The following is a 17,155-nucleotide window of genomic DNA, read 5'->3' on the forward strand; positions in this document are numbered from 1 at the left end:
GCCACCCCCATCGTTTAACTTGTGAAAAAACAAAGTAAGGGGTTCTAAATATTAAAAAGTTTGATCAAACAAAGCAAATTTCCTTCTTCTTAATGCATTTTATTTATGACTATCAATCAATATACACAAACAGCTTATTTATAACACACACACACTCCCCCCCCCCCACCCCTCCTGTTGGGGAGAAAAAAAAACCATATGTTTGTTTTTTGTTGTTTTTTTTCTACATACTAGGGCCTATTATTATCAGACTCTCTAAAATCGATGAACAGTGACGCTTTCGAAACTCTTAATAAAATCGTCATATTTTTCGGGGCTTCGGTCCTGGATCACTTTCAAAACAATTTGAGCGACGCCCGACCACGCTCACTTTCCTCTCGTCGGGGATTTATTTATTACTGGTCTGTGCTGTGTGTACCTTGTGAAATTGCCAGTGGAAACAATTTTCCGACAATACAATCTTGTATCTTGTGTATCCTCTTGTATTTTATTACAATAACGACGAGCGCCCTCTACAAAATTTTTTTAATGAAATCACGAAATGCACCGCCATACCACGTGTGTTATATTAGATTGGCTAGTCATTTTTTGCAATATAGTTCTATCATATAGTTTGGGGTCTTGCATGTAGGATAGGAAATTTGGCACAGGCAATTTATTCTATAGTTTTTGCAAACTCTTTAAATAATAAATATGTCTTGGTTATTTGGTGTCAAGAAAGACCCGGTTCCGGCCGAATTTTCACAATTACCTCAGCTTCCCGATGGGTTGACTTTACCCGGTGGAGCAGGGGGTAGCGATGATGGCAAAAAAGGAGGCGGAGATGAGGCGAAGAAAGTCGCCGGTAGCTGGTCAAACTTTGATCCAACCGGCCTAGAGCGTGCAGCTAAGGCAGCCAAAGAACTAGATAGGTCAGGTAGGTGTTTTTAGCTTAAATCTTGCTGTACAAGCTTTTGGCTAATGTGTGCTATGCTATATATGCCTGTATCATAATCATCATTTTTATGTCAGTTTTTCGGCGCTAATACGGTTTCGCATCCAACCCTAAAAATGGTTACCAAATTATTTATAACTTACAGTTATTTAATACTAACATGTTCTTTGATGATAAGCCACTTATTATTCCACAACTATGGTTTCTAATTAAGTTATTTAACCAATAAGGCCACAGGAATGAAAGTTGTAGATTTGCATCCACCGCCCGCATGCCTAAAAAGCTACCGCACGAAAATGTTCATTATTTTGAAAAGTTCATTATTTTGAAAAAAAAATATACTTTCTAAGTCGTAAACAGACAGAAAAACGATCTATTCATCACTGATCACTCGTCGCCAACACCGAGCGAAGGCAGGCCTGGCCACATCGAACCACGATCGCCGATCACTGCTGAGGTCATTTACGGGTCAAATCGATCTTTCTGACCAATAGGAAATCTTGTATGTTTAAAGAGGTCTTAAATGTAGAAAAGGATCTGTTTTATAGGCTAGAATACATTTATGACTGAGCTGTAAGCATTGTTTCTTGGGAATAAATGTAAAATTACCAATGCCGCGGCTTGTGGACAGCATTTATAAAAAAAATAATGAAAAATGAAAAAATGCCTCATGTGTTTTCAAAATTTTTCGGACGCAAATCTACAACTTTCATTCTCGTGGCCTAATTAGGACGGACTGTATATCGATATAACACCCGATCGCTCAACACAATCAACTCTGCTTCGCCGCACCATGGTCGACGACTGTCGAGGTTTCATCCGCAGTGTCTGTCAATGTCATATAATTTGTACCCAATTGTAATTTTTGTGACCAATTATTGCAGAAACTTGTATTGTTTTGTAGTTCGTCTCTGTGTAGTATGTAATTAGTAATTAATTTTACGACCAGATGCGAAACCGTATTAGCACCAGTTTTTCAAGTTTAATGTCTTTCATTCTACGCTGCAGCTATTTTTACGACAAGTCGTGAAAATAGCCCCCAATGCTATTCCTACGACGATGGGTGGTGCATGCGTGGTTACCATCTTCGTCGGGGGAAACTAAAGCGGAACGCACCGCGACTGTCTATGTCTATACCTAGGGAAAGGCCACATAGTTCAGACCATGGAGGAATTTTATGCTCAGACTCGGTAGAGGCCATTTAGACTATGCGCAATGGGCTACAGTAGCTAGGAGTAAACTTCATATAGCGATGGACCTTTCAGTTTCTAGGCATGTCACATCACAGTTCAGGGATACGCAATAGGCCTACATTTTTATTATGTAATACAGTAGTAGAATTTTATGAATTTCCGAATGCTTCATAATAAAAGACCATGCTTTTTGGTACGATATTAAATTGATTTGTTAAATCAAATAAGCATTTATCTGATTTTTGTAAAATACTATGCAATAAAGTTACATAACAGAACATTTCACATGCTTGATTTCAAGGCTAGATTCAAGATAGTTTCATCATATTCATCTGTTGTTTCCCGACAGTGGCGTAGCACCACCAGAATTTGGCCTGCTCCCCCTCTTTCTCCCCCCCCCCCCCCCCCCCCTGANCCCCCCCCTTTGAGGTGGCTAATGAGGTTCATTGACATTTCTACATGTCGATGATTGCTCGAATTCAGCTCAATCTTTTCGTAGTTTTGCCATAGGCATTTATACAAACTAGCATTATAATTCTCTAAACACTTTTCTTGTTGCAACACAATGGCTAAAGTACAATCGTGTTCCCGGTTATTCATGTTTTTAAAATTTAACTGTAATTCGTATTAAGATACAAAATACAATAGTTTCATCATGGTTTAAAATGTTCTGTATAATATGAATAAACTGCTATAAAACAATATGATGTTCATTTTAATTCTTGAATTCCATAGAAATTTTACTTGATTTATACATTATTACTTGAGAGCAAATTATTACTTGAGAGCAAATGGGCTGAGGTCACGTAAAGATAGACATTTATATAGCCATATTGTAAAATTCACGGCCCCCTGGCCCCAGCATTTGGTTCCTCACTTCGATCAGAACACTTGTCCCCCACACAATATCACAGACCCACACTGCCCCCCCCCTTCAGAAATGTTCTGGCTACGCCACTGTTTCCCGGCTATTTAGAAGGACTACCAGTATGTTACTACATTATCATCCTAATCCAAATCGTGAATATTGTGTGAAATCTGAATCCATATGATAATAATAAATTACAATTTATATTGTTATCCATATAGATGCTCATATTGAAATGGATTGAAAGCATTAAAAATATTAATAATTTTTTAACAAAATAAAAAAATCAGAACCATAGCAGAGCCAAGTTAATGATGACAATGTATATAGTTAATGTATAAAAAGTAACACGCGCATATATCTTCACTGCCATTCCATGCGTTGCACCTAAAAATAGCCAGCATCTAACCTACTTCTATCTTTGCAGAAGTGCGCCCACGTTCTTGAAGGCTGGGAATAAAGAATGTCTGCTTTCACCCTCAAGAGTACAGTGGGAACCTGTTTGTAGGAAATATAAATTTGTGGGCCTATAACGTCCCAGGGGCGGATTTAGAGGGCAGCCGCCATCCCCCCATTTTGGAAAATTTAAAAAAAAAAAAAAAAAACTGATCATCAAAAACGCCTCAGAAGTTATTTTCGGGGGTACTCCCCAGACCTCCTAGGGTGGTGTTATCTCAATTCTTGCCCCCTCCCCCCACTTTTTCTGACATGTCTGGATCCGCCCTGCGTCCTGTTAGGGCCCTAGACCGGTGTCACTAAAATTCAGTTACCATCGAGAAATTAGGTTATTTTCCATTTTCCATTTTTAGTTTTTTTTTCATGTACAAAATTTAAATTGTAGGCTAAATGATGTACGCTAGTCCACTACTGCCACGAATCTTCCTCCTAGCTAGCCCACTGTGCGTATGCTAACTGGCCTCTACTGAGTCTGAGCTGTGATGTGGCCTTCCTCTAGAGACAGTCACGATGCGTTCAGTTCAAGATTCCCCTACGAGGACGCTAACTGCGCATGCGCCACCCATCGTCGTAAGAATAGCATTGGGGGCTATTTTCACGACTCGTCAAAATAGCCACAGCATTCATTCAATTGAATTGACACTTTAGGCGACCTAGCCTAGCTAGCTAGCTAGGGCTAGGCAGGGACTTGTTCTAGGTCTGTTAAACACTTAAAAGAGGATCATACAAATCTGTATAAATATCAGTCGTCTTGGCACTGGAGTTTTCCCTGAAGGAATTCCCAACACTCATCAAAAAAGGCTTATTATTAGGCCTAGGCCTTAATCTGTAAAAATTACATAGATTTCTCTCCTTGATGAACTATGTAATGTTTTTTAAAAGGTCAAGACCTCTGCACAGGAGCCCCTCGCGATCCCCCTCCCCCTTTCCGGCACACCACTGACATTAATATGGTATTGTTACAGCAAATGCTAAGGGAGCACTTGATTTGGCAAAAATGCAGGAACAGTCAACACAGCTTGAAAAACAAGGAAAGATTAAGGTAGGAATAAACTAAGAGCAAAATGGCATTAGTAAAAATAAAATGCAATAAATAAATTATAAACCAAATGCGTACTGCACAGCCAATATATGTTCCAACTTGAAACACAGAATCATTTTTTGCAAATTTATAGTTTACTCCAAAAATCTTTGAACTACAAGCCGACAAAATAACTCTATGCAAAGTATACAGAAACTATTATTTATTACTGTATTTAGAAAAGCCTGTCCAAATCTATAAAAATTGCCTCTACAAATCTATTACAATTAATACTCCGACATAAGCCTATTCCATAACGGTCATTGTCAGACTAGCTGACCTAAAACGCCATAACGCCATTGTGCTGATATGCATACTACTGTAGACTTTTTTTAAACAGAAATCGCCCCAAACTAGGCTCAAAAGCTACTTCTAGGTAAGTGGTTACTTTTAATTGCTATATTCATATGCCATAAAATGCTTGCACCTAGGACTGAAACGTAGCCTGAGCCTCTTCACAGCCTGTTAACAATGCAAGGTTAGTTCATGACTATTGTATCTGTAGCAGTCATGAAGTTGTGCTTGGTAGCTTCATTTTCATGACAGGGACTGTTCTTACCCTGATGATGCACCACATCATCAGGGTATCTCCCTACTCTTCCAAAAGATACAATGTGTTCTGCAAAGTGCAGAACCCATTCCTTGGTGAGGAATGTCTCAGACTAGTGCTTTTTTGCCTCATATTTGACTAACTATTATTAAGAAAAATAACTCACTCGAAGATGAAAATAATGGGAATTTTTTTTAAGATCCTTTTTATTTTAAACCAACAGGAATACGAGACTGCCATCGAGCAATTTAAGATAGACCAGATACGTGTCCAACAAGAAGAGAAGCGTAAAACACTCGGTCAGGAGACGCAGCAACATCAACAGAGGGCACAGTACCAGGATCAACTCGCTAGGAAACGGTACGATGACCAGTTAGTTCAACAGGTACGTATTGAACACTTATAAAAGTATTTAATATACATTTAGTTATGGTTCATTAAATGGACCTAATACATTTTGTATTTTTGGCTATTTTCATATTTTTTAAACTAATTTTACAAAAATTCTCATTCTCATCATCACAGAAAAGAATGAATGATGAAAACTTAGCCCGTCAGGAGGAGTCTGTTAAGAAACAAGAGAGTATGCGACGATGTAAGAAATGTTTTGAACATTTTCTTTCAATTATTTTACTATAATTTATTGCTATAGGCCTACCATCTGAAACAAATTATTGAAATTTGTAGAATGGAAATAAGAAATATTATTTTTTCTGGCATTTGGTAATGAAGATTTTATTTATTTTTTCTAAAGCAACAATAGAATATGAGGCAGAACTAAGGCATAAAAATGAGATGACAAAGCTAGAAGCCGAATTGCGAGGAAAAGCTAAGATTGAGCGAGAAAACAAAGATATACGGGCTGACCAGATTCGCTTGAAGGCCTCAGAACACCGTGAAACTGTTCTGCAGAGCCTCAAGTAAGTACTCTTCTATATTTAATGCAGTGCTCCCAGGACCTTTTAAGAGTTACGGTGAAATGTATTGCAATAGTGCACGTCTGTTTGTCCATGTGTACTTCGGGGGACCCAACTCAAAAACTAATAGACCGATTTACTTCTAATTGCCACAAATTGACAAGGTTACATGTATCTCGGTCCTCCTTAAATTTGGTGCTGATCAGAAGTAAGTTGCAGATTTTAGAATGTAATTTATATATTTTTCGGCCACAACAGAGAGAGCCAACTCGAGTAGATCGTTCGACCAATTTGTTTGGCTATGCTGAGCGGATCAACTGCAGGCTGACTCGAGCAGGCCGGCGTACTGAAGGCAGTCCAGACGTCGTGCAAACTCGCCTGATTGATCGGCTTGCTACAGGATCTAGTTAATAATAGTATAATTTTGACACTGATTACCTCTTTGAAATTTAATTTGATTCTTGTTTATGTTCCTCAACTACATATATATTTGCTGTATGTTTGTTCTAGAAATTTCTATTTATATTGTATAATCATTTTTGTATTTGATTTTAGCTGTTATGTACTCTTAAACATTTTTATGGATTTTTCAGAACTGCTGGTACAATCATTGGTGATGGATTTAAGGGATTTATTTCAGATTGGGATAAGGTGTCAGCAACTGTAAGTTGTGAAAATTACAAACAACATTCAAGAATAACATTATAGTTCATCTTTCAATTCAAGACCACCTTTGGGACCTGATGGGGTAGTCTGGGGTAGTCTTGGGATTTGTTCATATGAGGTGCTATTCGAATTGATTCGCGATCTTTATGAAGAGAATAAGATTCGTTTTTGATATTAATGGTCATGTTTTCATTCTGAAATCACGTAAAATGAATACTTCAAAGTGAGATCAGATAATTTTGGCTTCTGTACAGTATTATTTTGTTGCATAACAAAAATTTGCTTCCATGGCAAGGCTTAGACCTGCCTAGCCCTCTACTACTGTATGCATAGGCCTAGGCCTACCCTCACCACCGAGATGCTATGAAAAATTGAACTCTCTAGATTACAAACTTTCTCATTTATGAACTGTGCTCGGATGGAGGGGTACATAATTTTGAGATGTTACTGTACTTGGGAAATAAAAACCGTCTTGAATTGGAGGATGATCTGTATCTTGATATATAATTAATGGCAGTGTTTAGTACATTGATAAATTCATTACAATATTTTCTTATAAAAAGCTAACAAATTACTTTGCAGAACATATCTAATCATTTTACAGGATGAAATGTTGAGTTCATAACTTGACAGAAATTTGAATGTTTTACTGAACTTAGTTTTTTAAGTTTGGATGGCACTCAATTCAAGCCAGTTAAATGAACTGAAATTCATATTTTTCAATTCAATATTTTTGTAGGCAGCTGGTTTAACACTGCTGGCATTTGGTATTTACTCGGCCAAGATGGGAACCGGTGTTGCTGCACGCTACATTGAGGCTAGGCTTGGCAAACCCTCATTGGTACGGGAAACCTCACGGATCAACTTTCTTCAGGGATTGCGGCATCCCATTCTTGTTGGAAAACGACTCTTCACAAAAGCTGAGGATGCACTTCAAGGTGTGGTTCTTAAAGTAAGTCTAATAATGTTTTATTTGCCTATTCATTTAATCTTAATAAAGTAACCATTGTCGTCCTGACCATTATTATTTCAGGGCAACATTGTTTGTGCTGCCCTCTTTGGTTTAAAAGTCTTTATTTGCATAAATAATTTATGAATTGTGTAAATTGAAATCTGTTTGCTGCTGTTTATACCATTTGTTTTTCCCTTCAAAGCATTCATCATTATTTAGATATATTAACAGTTTGCTGCTCTCATTCATGTTGCATTAAGCTGCAGACATTTTTCACAAAGTAATTTTTTTTAAATATTTAAACAAGACTTTGTATTGTTGATCTGGTTTTGTTTAAAATTTAAGTAAAATGAATCTGTTTTTTTATATTTTTTAAATTTAGCCCTTGCTTGAAGAGAAACTTAGAGAAATTGCTATAGCAACAAGAAACACAAAAGCAAACAAAGGATTGTATAGGAATATATTAATGCATGGTCCGCCAGGAACAGGAAAAACATTATTTGCCAAGGTGAGTTGTCCTCTAGAGGGCAGTGTTGTGTTTATCCAATATCTAAAACATCTGAGGTCCAATGTTGATGTTAATAAGACCAAAAAATAATCACCGAAATACTTGTATAATGCTATTGTCAAGCTTACAAAATGTGTTGATAACTTAACCATTGAGCTCCTCTCTCCAAACTAGAAATTGGCGCTGACCTCAGGAATGGACTATGCTATTATGACCGGAGGTGATGTCGCCCCAATGGGACGAGAAGGTGTGACAGCTATGCATAAAGTGTTTGACTGGGCATCAACGAGTCGACGAGGGTCAGTATATAAATGCAAAATTGAGTTAGTTATTGATAACTGTTTTTCTTAAGATTTATTATTAAATTTTGTTTTTCAGAGTGCTTTTATTTGTAGATGAGGCTGATGCATTTCTTAGGAAAAGAAGTATGGTAAGTGAAGTGTGCCCTCACAGTTTTAAAAAATTATATCATTTTATTTGTGTGTTCCAAAATTTTACCAAAAATTGAAATCCAATAAATTTGTTTTTAATTTTATGGGTGTTTTTTTCATTATATTCAGGAGGTTATTAGTGAAGATTTACGAGCGACGTTAAATGCGTTCCTTTACCGAACAGGAGAACAATCAAATAAGTAAGTTAATGTGTTCTTCGCTAAACCAATAATCAACAATGCTTGTCTGACTAATGATTTCAAGTAATATTTAAGCGTGATTCATTATTTTGATTTTACCACAATCAATCCATTTCTTTTCATAAATGATCTTTTCTTCTTTTTGTAATCTTAGATTTATGTTAGTACTAGCAAGTAATCAGCCTGAGCAGTTTGACTGGGCAATAAATGACAGATTAGATGAAATGGTTGAATTCCGATTACCAGACCTAGAGGAACGTGAGCGCATGGTTCGACTCTACTTTGATCGCTTTGTACTGAAGCCTGCGTCCGAGGGTAAAAAGTGAGCCAATTTTTTAGTTCTATTTTTTAAAATTCTTATCTCATAGCAAATAAATTGACTGGTCACAGGATGAACTAATAATATACTCTTAAATTTAGTTTTGATGCTTGAAGAAACAATACAGATGTAGATCAGAAATTGAAACCAGCATCCTTGGATTTCATTTTAACCACTATGTTAAGCTCCACATCAAATTCAACAGCATTTGGATGGCATTCCTATTTCCAACAACACAATAGTTTTTTCAAAATATACACACGGCAGTACCACAAATATTTACCAATTAATAAATGAGTCTGGTATAAATGTATGTCAGTATAGATCCATGCCTCCTAAAATACAACATGATGTAGCTAATTTCTCTGTTGATCTACCATTTGATATAACATCAGGGGTAATTCTTGAAACAAGGGGGCACCAATTTCATATAGGCTTAGAGGTATATATAAATTCCTAATTTTGTTTTCAGTATAGTGTATTTATTTGCAAAATACAAATGTCAGTGGCAAAACTGGGGGACATGCTTCCCTCCCTAAATCTGCCTGTATAATTAGTTGTCATATTTACATTTTGTTGACGTAATTGAGTGTCATCCTATTGTTATATTGCAGACGATTGAAACTTGGTGAAATGGATTTTGGTGCTAAGTGTTCAGAGATTGCTAAAGTGACGAGGGGACTTTCTGGCCGTGAGATTTCCAAGCTTGCTGTTGCTTGGCAGGTGAGGTTGAATGCAGATGAATTTATGTGCTTGTAGTGCGCAGCAAGTGTATTAAAGATTTTATGATAGATAATTTTTTAACTGTCTTTGATTTTTAGGCCAGTGGTTTTGCAGCGGAGAATGGCATGTTAACGTCAGAGATGATAGACATGAGAGTTGAGGAAGCAGTAAAACAGCATGCCCAGAAGGTGGAATGGCACGACAGTGAAGAAGCAAAATGGGAAAAGATTCGAGAGACCAAAGCCTAGAATGCCAAGGCAAAAAAGTATGATTTATGTAATTGGCAACATCTAGTAGGTCACTATAAGAGGGAGGTGAGAGAAAAATGTTGTAGAAAAGCAACAGAGTATGTTATAACAGAGTATTCCTCTTTCTGTGTGGTGCTAACTATAAATGATTATCAGGTCTGTAGAGATTTTGAGCAACAGCCATCTAGTGAAGGTCATCTGTTAGTAGTCATCACCGTTTAATGCTTGCCATCGGGTGAGGTTCATCAATTGGTGATGTTTGCCATTTGGTAAAGTTACTCTGGTGCAGTTAATCATCTGGAAATGTTTTTCCTCTAGTTATGTGTGCCATCTGAATAGGTTCATCATCTGGTTTGGGTCATCATCTGGTGATGTGTGCCATCTATCATCAGTCTTAAATCCTAATCTTGTGATGTCACAACTGATAATTGTCATCGGGTTGGTTCATCATCAGATGATTGTTGCCACCCATAAGGGACATTGTCTGGAAAAGCTTTCCATCACTGTGGTTCAGATTAATCTTAGTTCTAATCTTAGAACTAATAGAAACTGAAATCTGAACCAAACTCTATCAAGACTCAGTATGTGATTGAATGATGTCACTCTTGATTCCAATTCAAATATAGAATCACTGTGACTGATAGATTATTAATTATTATGCATAACTTTGTGCAATATTGAAGGTAAAATTTTATCGCAAGATTGTCAAAGGGGTCAGAATAAATGAAATCCTATGGAAACTTAATATGTTAGTTTTTATTTAAAGAAGTTAATTTTAATGTATGAATGGTTTGTTATTTATAACAATAGGATTGTGATCAGTAGTGGGTCAAGTATTGGCATCAGGAGGTGGTATAAGCTGTACTACAGGGCAATTGACTAACAATCGCCTGCGATGTCCAGGGGCACACGAATGGGGAATGTAGACAGCATGAAATTCATACATATCAAGGAAATAGTCCACCTTATGATGGAGTATAGGATTTTCTCACATGCGTTTGTGTGGTTTGCCCTTAGTTGTAGGAGTGTTTTTTGGTGTGAATCCCACCAAGGATAAACCGCTAAGTTCAAAGACTTTGATTCCAGTGGGGTTCTTCAAGTGTTGATGATAAAAAGAAAAAATATATATACACCATCATTTTATGTGTTATTTCCACGCTAAATTCATATACAGTATTTGTGTGTTCCCATAGATAAAGAGTACTGTACATTACATAGGGTCTATAGTGAGTATCTAACATGCTGGAATTTAGTGAAGTTTATTCCTCATTAAAATTACTGTACAAGGAACTTATAAAATTCTCTTGAGGCTTATGTTTAACAGAGCGGAAGCTATTAACAATCACCTTATATGCAAACAATATCATGAAATCCAATCATTTTGGTTTCCATTAAACCACATGTAAAGGTTATGAATTTAAAGGGTGATATAATGTTTGTTTCATCAAGTGTAAGAGAGAATTAACAATACCAGGTACAGTAGTACCAAGGTCAAATTCACTGCCTTCTGTAATTAATCAAGAAATTGATCCAAGATCTCATGTTTTAATATATCTTAATTAAGCGAGGACTTAAATTTGATTGCTTCATAGATGAATTGCAAATTTTGAAGCATGTTACTGAAAACCAAGCCAAAACCCTTTTTGCAAGGTTTTTTAAAATATCAATTGACATTTAGATGTTACTTTTTATAATATGTACTGTACTCTAGTATTTTTAGATATTTTGTCAGACTTCTGTACCTCCCAGGTTTGTCTCTAGGCCCGGACAGCAGGCCTACAGTGAATACTGTACTTGTAACAATGTCCACACTTATATGAATGTGTGCATAGACTATACTTATACAGGGGTCTCAAGGTAGAACAAATGGTGATACCCATCAGCACTAAATTCCATTATTTTGTTTCATTTATTTATTCGACCAAGAACATTACAAAAAATAAGTACAATTGCGACAAAAGGTCAGGAAAAACTAAAGCAACAAGTCAACTATGGCTCAAAGAGTCAAAAGTAACTTCAAATCCTAATTACAGTGCCATTAAAATGTTTCTTAAAGTTGAAAATTAACAATCTTTAAAAAAATATTAATAATTGCCATCTGCTGAATTTGCATTTCAAATAGGCCAAATGTAAATGTCTCATAAATAATAATGTTAATAAAATATGAGATTTTTATTTATAAATTCTTTTTATTTTCCAACATTTAAAGTTATGGTCAATTCCAGAGTATATACAGCACAATGATTCAACTACAAATACATGACCCCGATCCCCCATCCCCACTGGTGGCACCACCCTTGATCCAGAGATCCGTCAGCCAGAGGTTGTAACACACTTAGTGCAAATCAGTTGAAGCCTATGATGCTGTCGCATGGAGCATTATTTTATTTACCAAAGAATATGAGTAAAAACACAATTTAAATGTACATAATCAAACATAGGCTCAGCCTTCACAAACTTACGACACACAAATAAATAATTAATTTTTAAAATACTGTTTCTAAAAACCTATTGGTCATCAACTTCAAGACCGTTTCTGGTACCGTACTACAGTATTCCTCTACCAATAATAATAATAATAATAATAAAGTAAGAACTTATATAACGCCATTTAAAAAACCGAAGTAATTATCAGTGGCGCTTCATGTTATTGTTGGAATAAGTGCGTTTTGAGTGATTTTTTAAATAAAGCAATTGATGCTGATTTTTTAATGTGAAGTGGTAGTGCGTTCCAGAGTGTGGCTGCAGCAAATGAAAATGATCTGTGTCCGAAGGTCTTAGTGTTGGTGCGAGGGACAGAAATTAAATTGAGATCAGATGAACGTAGGGAACGGCCAGGCACATATTTGGGAAGCAGTTGATTAATGTATGCGGGTTGATTGAGAGTCAGTGACTTATAAGTCAGTAAAAGGATTTTATATTGAATTCTGGCATTGAATAGCACACTACACCCCCCTTCCCCCAGGGTCAGGGAGGAAAATATTGTATTGAGGACCACAACTATGTATTTTCTACATATTTAGACGAAGTCACTAAAAGTCGATTAAATAAGCCTTTGAAACCTAATTTTTTGGCCACCGGACCACTTTCAATGGATTTTGAGCGACGCTCGACCACACCCACTTTTTTTTTTCCTCATAGGATCAGCCCGCCACCCCTGTCCTATACTAATTTTATATCTTCTAATTAAAGTGAGTTTTCTCACAAACCACTGATTTTGAGCACACTTACGGTATTTCCCACACATATCCCAAACAGTCATTGGTTGAGTTGCGCCAGCGCGTATTGTGGGAATTTAAAGGCTTGTTATGTGTTGATAACCAAAATCAAAATCGACACTTTTTTAAGTTCATCTCGTCCAATTCTGAAAAGGTATGTAGGCTTAAGTACTGTTGGCCTACGAAATTTTCATCAATGAATGATCAATCAAAATATTTGTGTACAGTACATAGACAGGTATAATTAGGGCCGCAGTGTGTAAATGGGTATCTAAAAATATAACACACTAATCAGGGAGGGCGGGCGGAACGTTTTTCAAAGTGGGTTGGGGGGCACTAGTAAGATGAATGAAAATATATCTTTTGCCAAAAAGTTGGGGGCCCGGCCTCGGTTCCGCTGGCCATGCTAATACAGGTAGTGTATTTTACCTGTGTAGTTATTGTTACTTATAACGAGAATCATTTTCCAATGCTGCAAGCCGACTTCTAACAAAAAAATGAAAAACAAACAATACTACAGCTTACAACAGCAGTACAAAACAAAATAAAACTCCTGTACCGGAACAATAAAAACAATTAAAGCACCTCATCAACAGGAAGAAGTAACCTCAGGCTTTCTTTGATCACCTTTTTTTTCTTTCAATATACCAACCTGGAAAATAAATATATAATAATTCTGTTAACACCATTTTATGAAAAAAAGAAAAATCTGGAACCATTTTCTTAAATTTTACCCATTTTAAGCTAAATATGGGGAAATCTGGACTCATTATTCAAAAAGTGGGCCCATTTTATGCATAAAATTACATAATTTGGGCCCATTTTTAAAAATGTGGACCTATTCTTTGTGGACCCATCAGAAAAATTGTGTGGGACTGTCCCAACTGTCCCAATAGCTGGCTACAGCATTGCCATCGTCGCTGCCATCATCATCATCCACGTTATACTGTAGTCACCACTACATCGTCGTTGTCATATCATCGTTATCGTCCTCATCATCATCCTCATCTTATCATCATCAACAATAGCAACAGGCTAGTGTTCGAATTACCATGGGGATGCGTTCAGAATGTTGAAAGTCTCTCAGTGGCTACCGAATTGAATCAACCAACGAAAGCCTTCATGGTCTAGTTGGTAAGACGTTCGCCACCGTGTAAGCGAAAGGTCCCGGGTTCGATTCCTGGTGGAGGCTGAGATTCTTTTTTCATTCTCAAAACATCCAATTCTACTATTTCGCTTGTAATTAATTGATTATTAATTGCATTATGTGACTTGTTTCTAGGTTTATCCTATAGGCCTATGCCTATAAAATCATATATATATATATATATATATATATATATATATATATATAATAGCCGTTAACACTGTTAAATTATATATAAATCATCAAAGAATTATTATAACATGCACATTCATTTCGTAAATATGTGCTTTCGCTTTAATACAATAAACATACTCATTAATGATTAATGAATGACGGAAGTGTCTGCACTTCCTCAGTGGTGAGTGAGTGAGGGTAGAAAAAGCTAGATGGTATAAAGTGAGAATTTCATGCAAGCATGATTGGAAACAATAGGCTGGGTGAGATTAGAATAAACAGCCTAAACAAGTAAACAGGATACATATATATGTATATATACTGTATATATTATATATTATTATATATTATATGATATTTGGTAAGAATATTTATGTACTTGTTTTAAGTGAATACATTTGCAGTTATGCAATGAAAATATCAAATCCCATCCATGCATATTTTTTTTTAGCTCATCATGACAAAGGCCTAATTTTAACATTTTGTATCCCTTATTGCCGTACCCTATTTCGTTTCATCAGAAAAGCAGCCACACAGCCGACGGCAATGCATATTATTATAATGCTCAAACAAACTACTACCCACTCCCACCATTGCCAACATCGAGAATCTGAAAAGGATAAAAATATTTGGATATAAGGTATTTATAGTGATAGTGATAGCGTGATGGTAATGACAATATGCCTAATTGGAGTTCCACTTACTTGAACCTTGGAGCTTATAAAGCAGCTCTATGATTGAACGACATCCTATAGGCCTATATAAGACAATGTCTGATACTGATCGAATTTATTTCAATTGAAAATCTCTCCCTTTTAAGGCATATTAATATTATAGACCTAGGCATTTTTGTATTGATAGTAATTTCTAATTAGTGCAATTCATTTATTTTTTGTAACACTACATTTTTTATATATTATAATCGGTGTGCTGTAAATTCTTGTAACTCTAACCTTTAAACATCAGTTTTATTAGGGGGCCCAAACCAGAATCAGAACGAACGAATTAATTAATTAACGAATGAACCCAAAATGACCCTTTTCCTTGTCCCAATTTGAAAAATAGTATCTAGGCCTAGGCCTATAGGTTTATACTCCATCCAGACTAGCTTCGCATTGCGATCGGTTGTAGCAATTGCAACACCCAATCGCAAAGTAAAATCGTGTCTGAAAGCTCACCAATAGTAGTCGATAATTAATCGATTTCACAATTGTTACCCGTTGCGATTGGGTGCTACAATCTTTATTACTCCCGATTACCACGTAATCCGATCGTAGTTTGCTGTATCACTACATCAGTGTTTTATCAAGCTTGTATAAGCAAAGGGATATTGTTTAGGTTATTTTTGTATTCCATAAATTTTATGACGAGAGAGGTATAAAATCCATGACCTAGGCCTATAACCTAAATGCAACAATAGTATAATCATATTAGGCTTTTATAATAGCTGTACAGAATTTATTCTAGCCATAAATTAACCACATTTATGATTCTCTTTGTTCACCGCTGGCCTATGTTTGAAAAACAAATCCGATATATTGTTTGAAGGTTTGCATGGCGAAGTATAATATATTATATAATTAATGCTTGCGGTACACCACGTAGATAGTTCTGAAAAGAACTGTTGTTGTAGTTTGATAATATCTCGACGTTTCGGTTGACTTTCTTCAACCGTCTTCAGGAGAATAATAAAAATCCGATATATATAGCCACTGCTGTATCGCCACTGAACTCATGGGTGCACTCCCTTTTTAACTCTTCCTCTCTTTAACTCAAATTTGTCACCCTATTTTTTATTTTTCGGCTTGACTGAGAGGCAGGGGGTACGGGCCCTCATGCTCCCCCCCCCCGGATCCGCCCCTGTATATAGGCCTACATCTTTGAAGTAGGCTAGGCTAGGCCTAAAGAAAAAGAGCTTTGATTTTCTATTATTTTTTCATCCTATTCTATGATGCCTTTGTACAATAGGCCTAGTAGTACTAATATACCCACTGTTCCATACAGGAACCGTTAATGTAGAAATTGCATTTAAAATTCACCTTCGATGTCTGGAAGTCTTGCTTCAAAAATAGGAGGAGGATAAATAGGCCTACATGTACACTCCGGAGCTACGATGGAAACATCCCAACATACTCTCGCCTGAGTCATCCGTTGATTGAAGCCTAAATGTTGCTGAGTCGATAAAAAAAACAAAGCCTGGGGATTGAAACTTGATGAATTCAGAAACAGGTATTCCTGATGATGATGTTTCCTCCCCAGACTCGCTTGACTATTGATTGTCTCACTACTATGGCGGTATTATTGAGAAGGAGATCACTCGGCAACAGTTCCCTTTGACCAAAGATACTAGAAATACAAGATAGAGTTCTCCCATAGAGGTATAATAAGAATACTAGAGCGCTAACCGCAATGTATTCGATGTTCGAAATACGCAGAACTATGCTGCCCCACCATGACAAAAGGAAGCAACTGTTGTTTGCATTGCTTTGAGTAATTAAGGAATATGGAGCATGTTGATTTTGTCACCTGCTTCCTATTCTGGTGGTTTTTACTGTATTTTTAGTCTCTTA

At 36.4% G+C, this 17,155-nt stretch overlaps 1 protein-coding gene and 1 long non-coding RNA gene across 2 annotated transcripts; one reads left to right on the top strand and one right to left on the bottom strand.

Moving 5' to 3' along the window:
• Positions 1-604: 604 nt before the first annotated feature.
• Positions 605-11,347, top strand: LOC117101796 (ATPase family AAA domain-containing protein 3-B-like). The gene is made up of 14 exons (XM_033241870.1): positions 605-916; positions 4,417-4,493; positions 5,306-5,467; positions 5,608-5,677; positions 5,837-6,002; positions 6,593-6,662; positions 7,405-7,617; positions 8,000-8,125; positions 8,300-8,424; positions 8,504-8,555; positions 8,686-8,756; positions 8,911-9,078; positions 9,690-9,798; positions 9,897-11,347. The coding sequence occupies exons 1-14, from the start codon at positions 694-696 to the stop codon at positions 10,044-10,046; spliced, it is 1,782 nt and encodes a 593-aa protein (XP_033097761.1). The 5' UTR covers positions 605-693; the 3' UTR covers positions 10,047-11,347.
• Positions 11,348-12,870: 1,523 nt separating this feature from the next.
• On the bottom strand, positions 12,871-16,997 carry LOC117101915. The gene is made up of 3 exons (XR_004444336.1): positions 16,625-16,997; positions 15,089-15,195; positions 12,871-13,916 (listed from the first exon to the last, which is right to left on the bottom strand). It is a non-coding gene; the product is annotated as an uncharacterized LOC117101915 (long non-coding RNA).
• Positions 16,998-17,155: the final 158 nt, after the last annotated feature.

This window comes from Anneissia japonica, unplaced genomic scaffold (genome assembly GCF_011630105.1).
Source record: "Anneissia japonica isolate Jap-2015-1 unplaced genomic scaffold, ASM1163010v1 scaffold4988_len2956909_cov206, whole genome shotgun sequence".
In the NCBI taxonomy this organism is placed as follows: domain Eukaryota; kingdom Metazoa; phylum Echinodermata; class Crinoidea; order Comatulida; family Comatulidae; genus Anneissia; species Anneissia japonica.

Excerpts from the sequence above, each read along its gene's own strand:
- LOC117101796 (XM_033241870.1), top strand. The coding sequence starts at position 694 with ATGTCTTGGTTATTTGGTGTCAAGAAAGACCCGGTTCCGGCCGAATTT. Across the intron at positions 4,494-5,305 it reads AAAAACAAGGAAAGATTAAG|GAATACGAGACTGCCATCGA; the intron begins GTAGGAATAAAC and ends TTAAACCAACAG. Across the intron at positions 8,757-8,910 it reads ACAGGAGAACAATCAAATAA|ATTTATGTTAGTACTAGCAA; the intron begins GTAAGTTAATGT and ends TTGTAATCTTAG.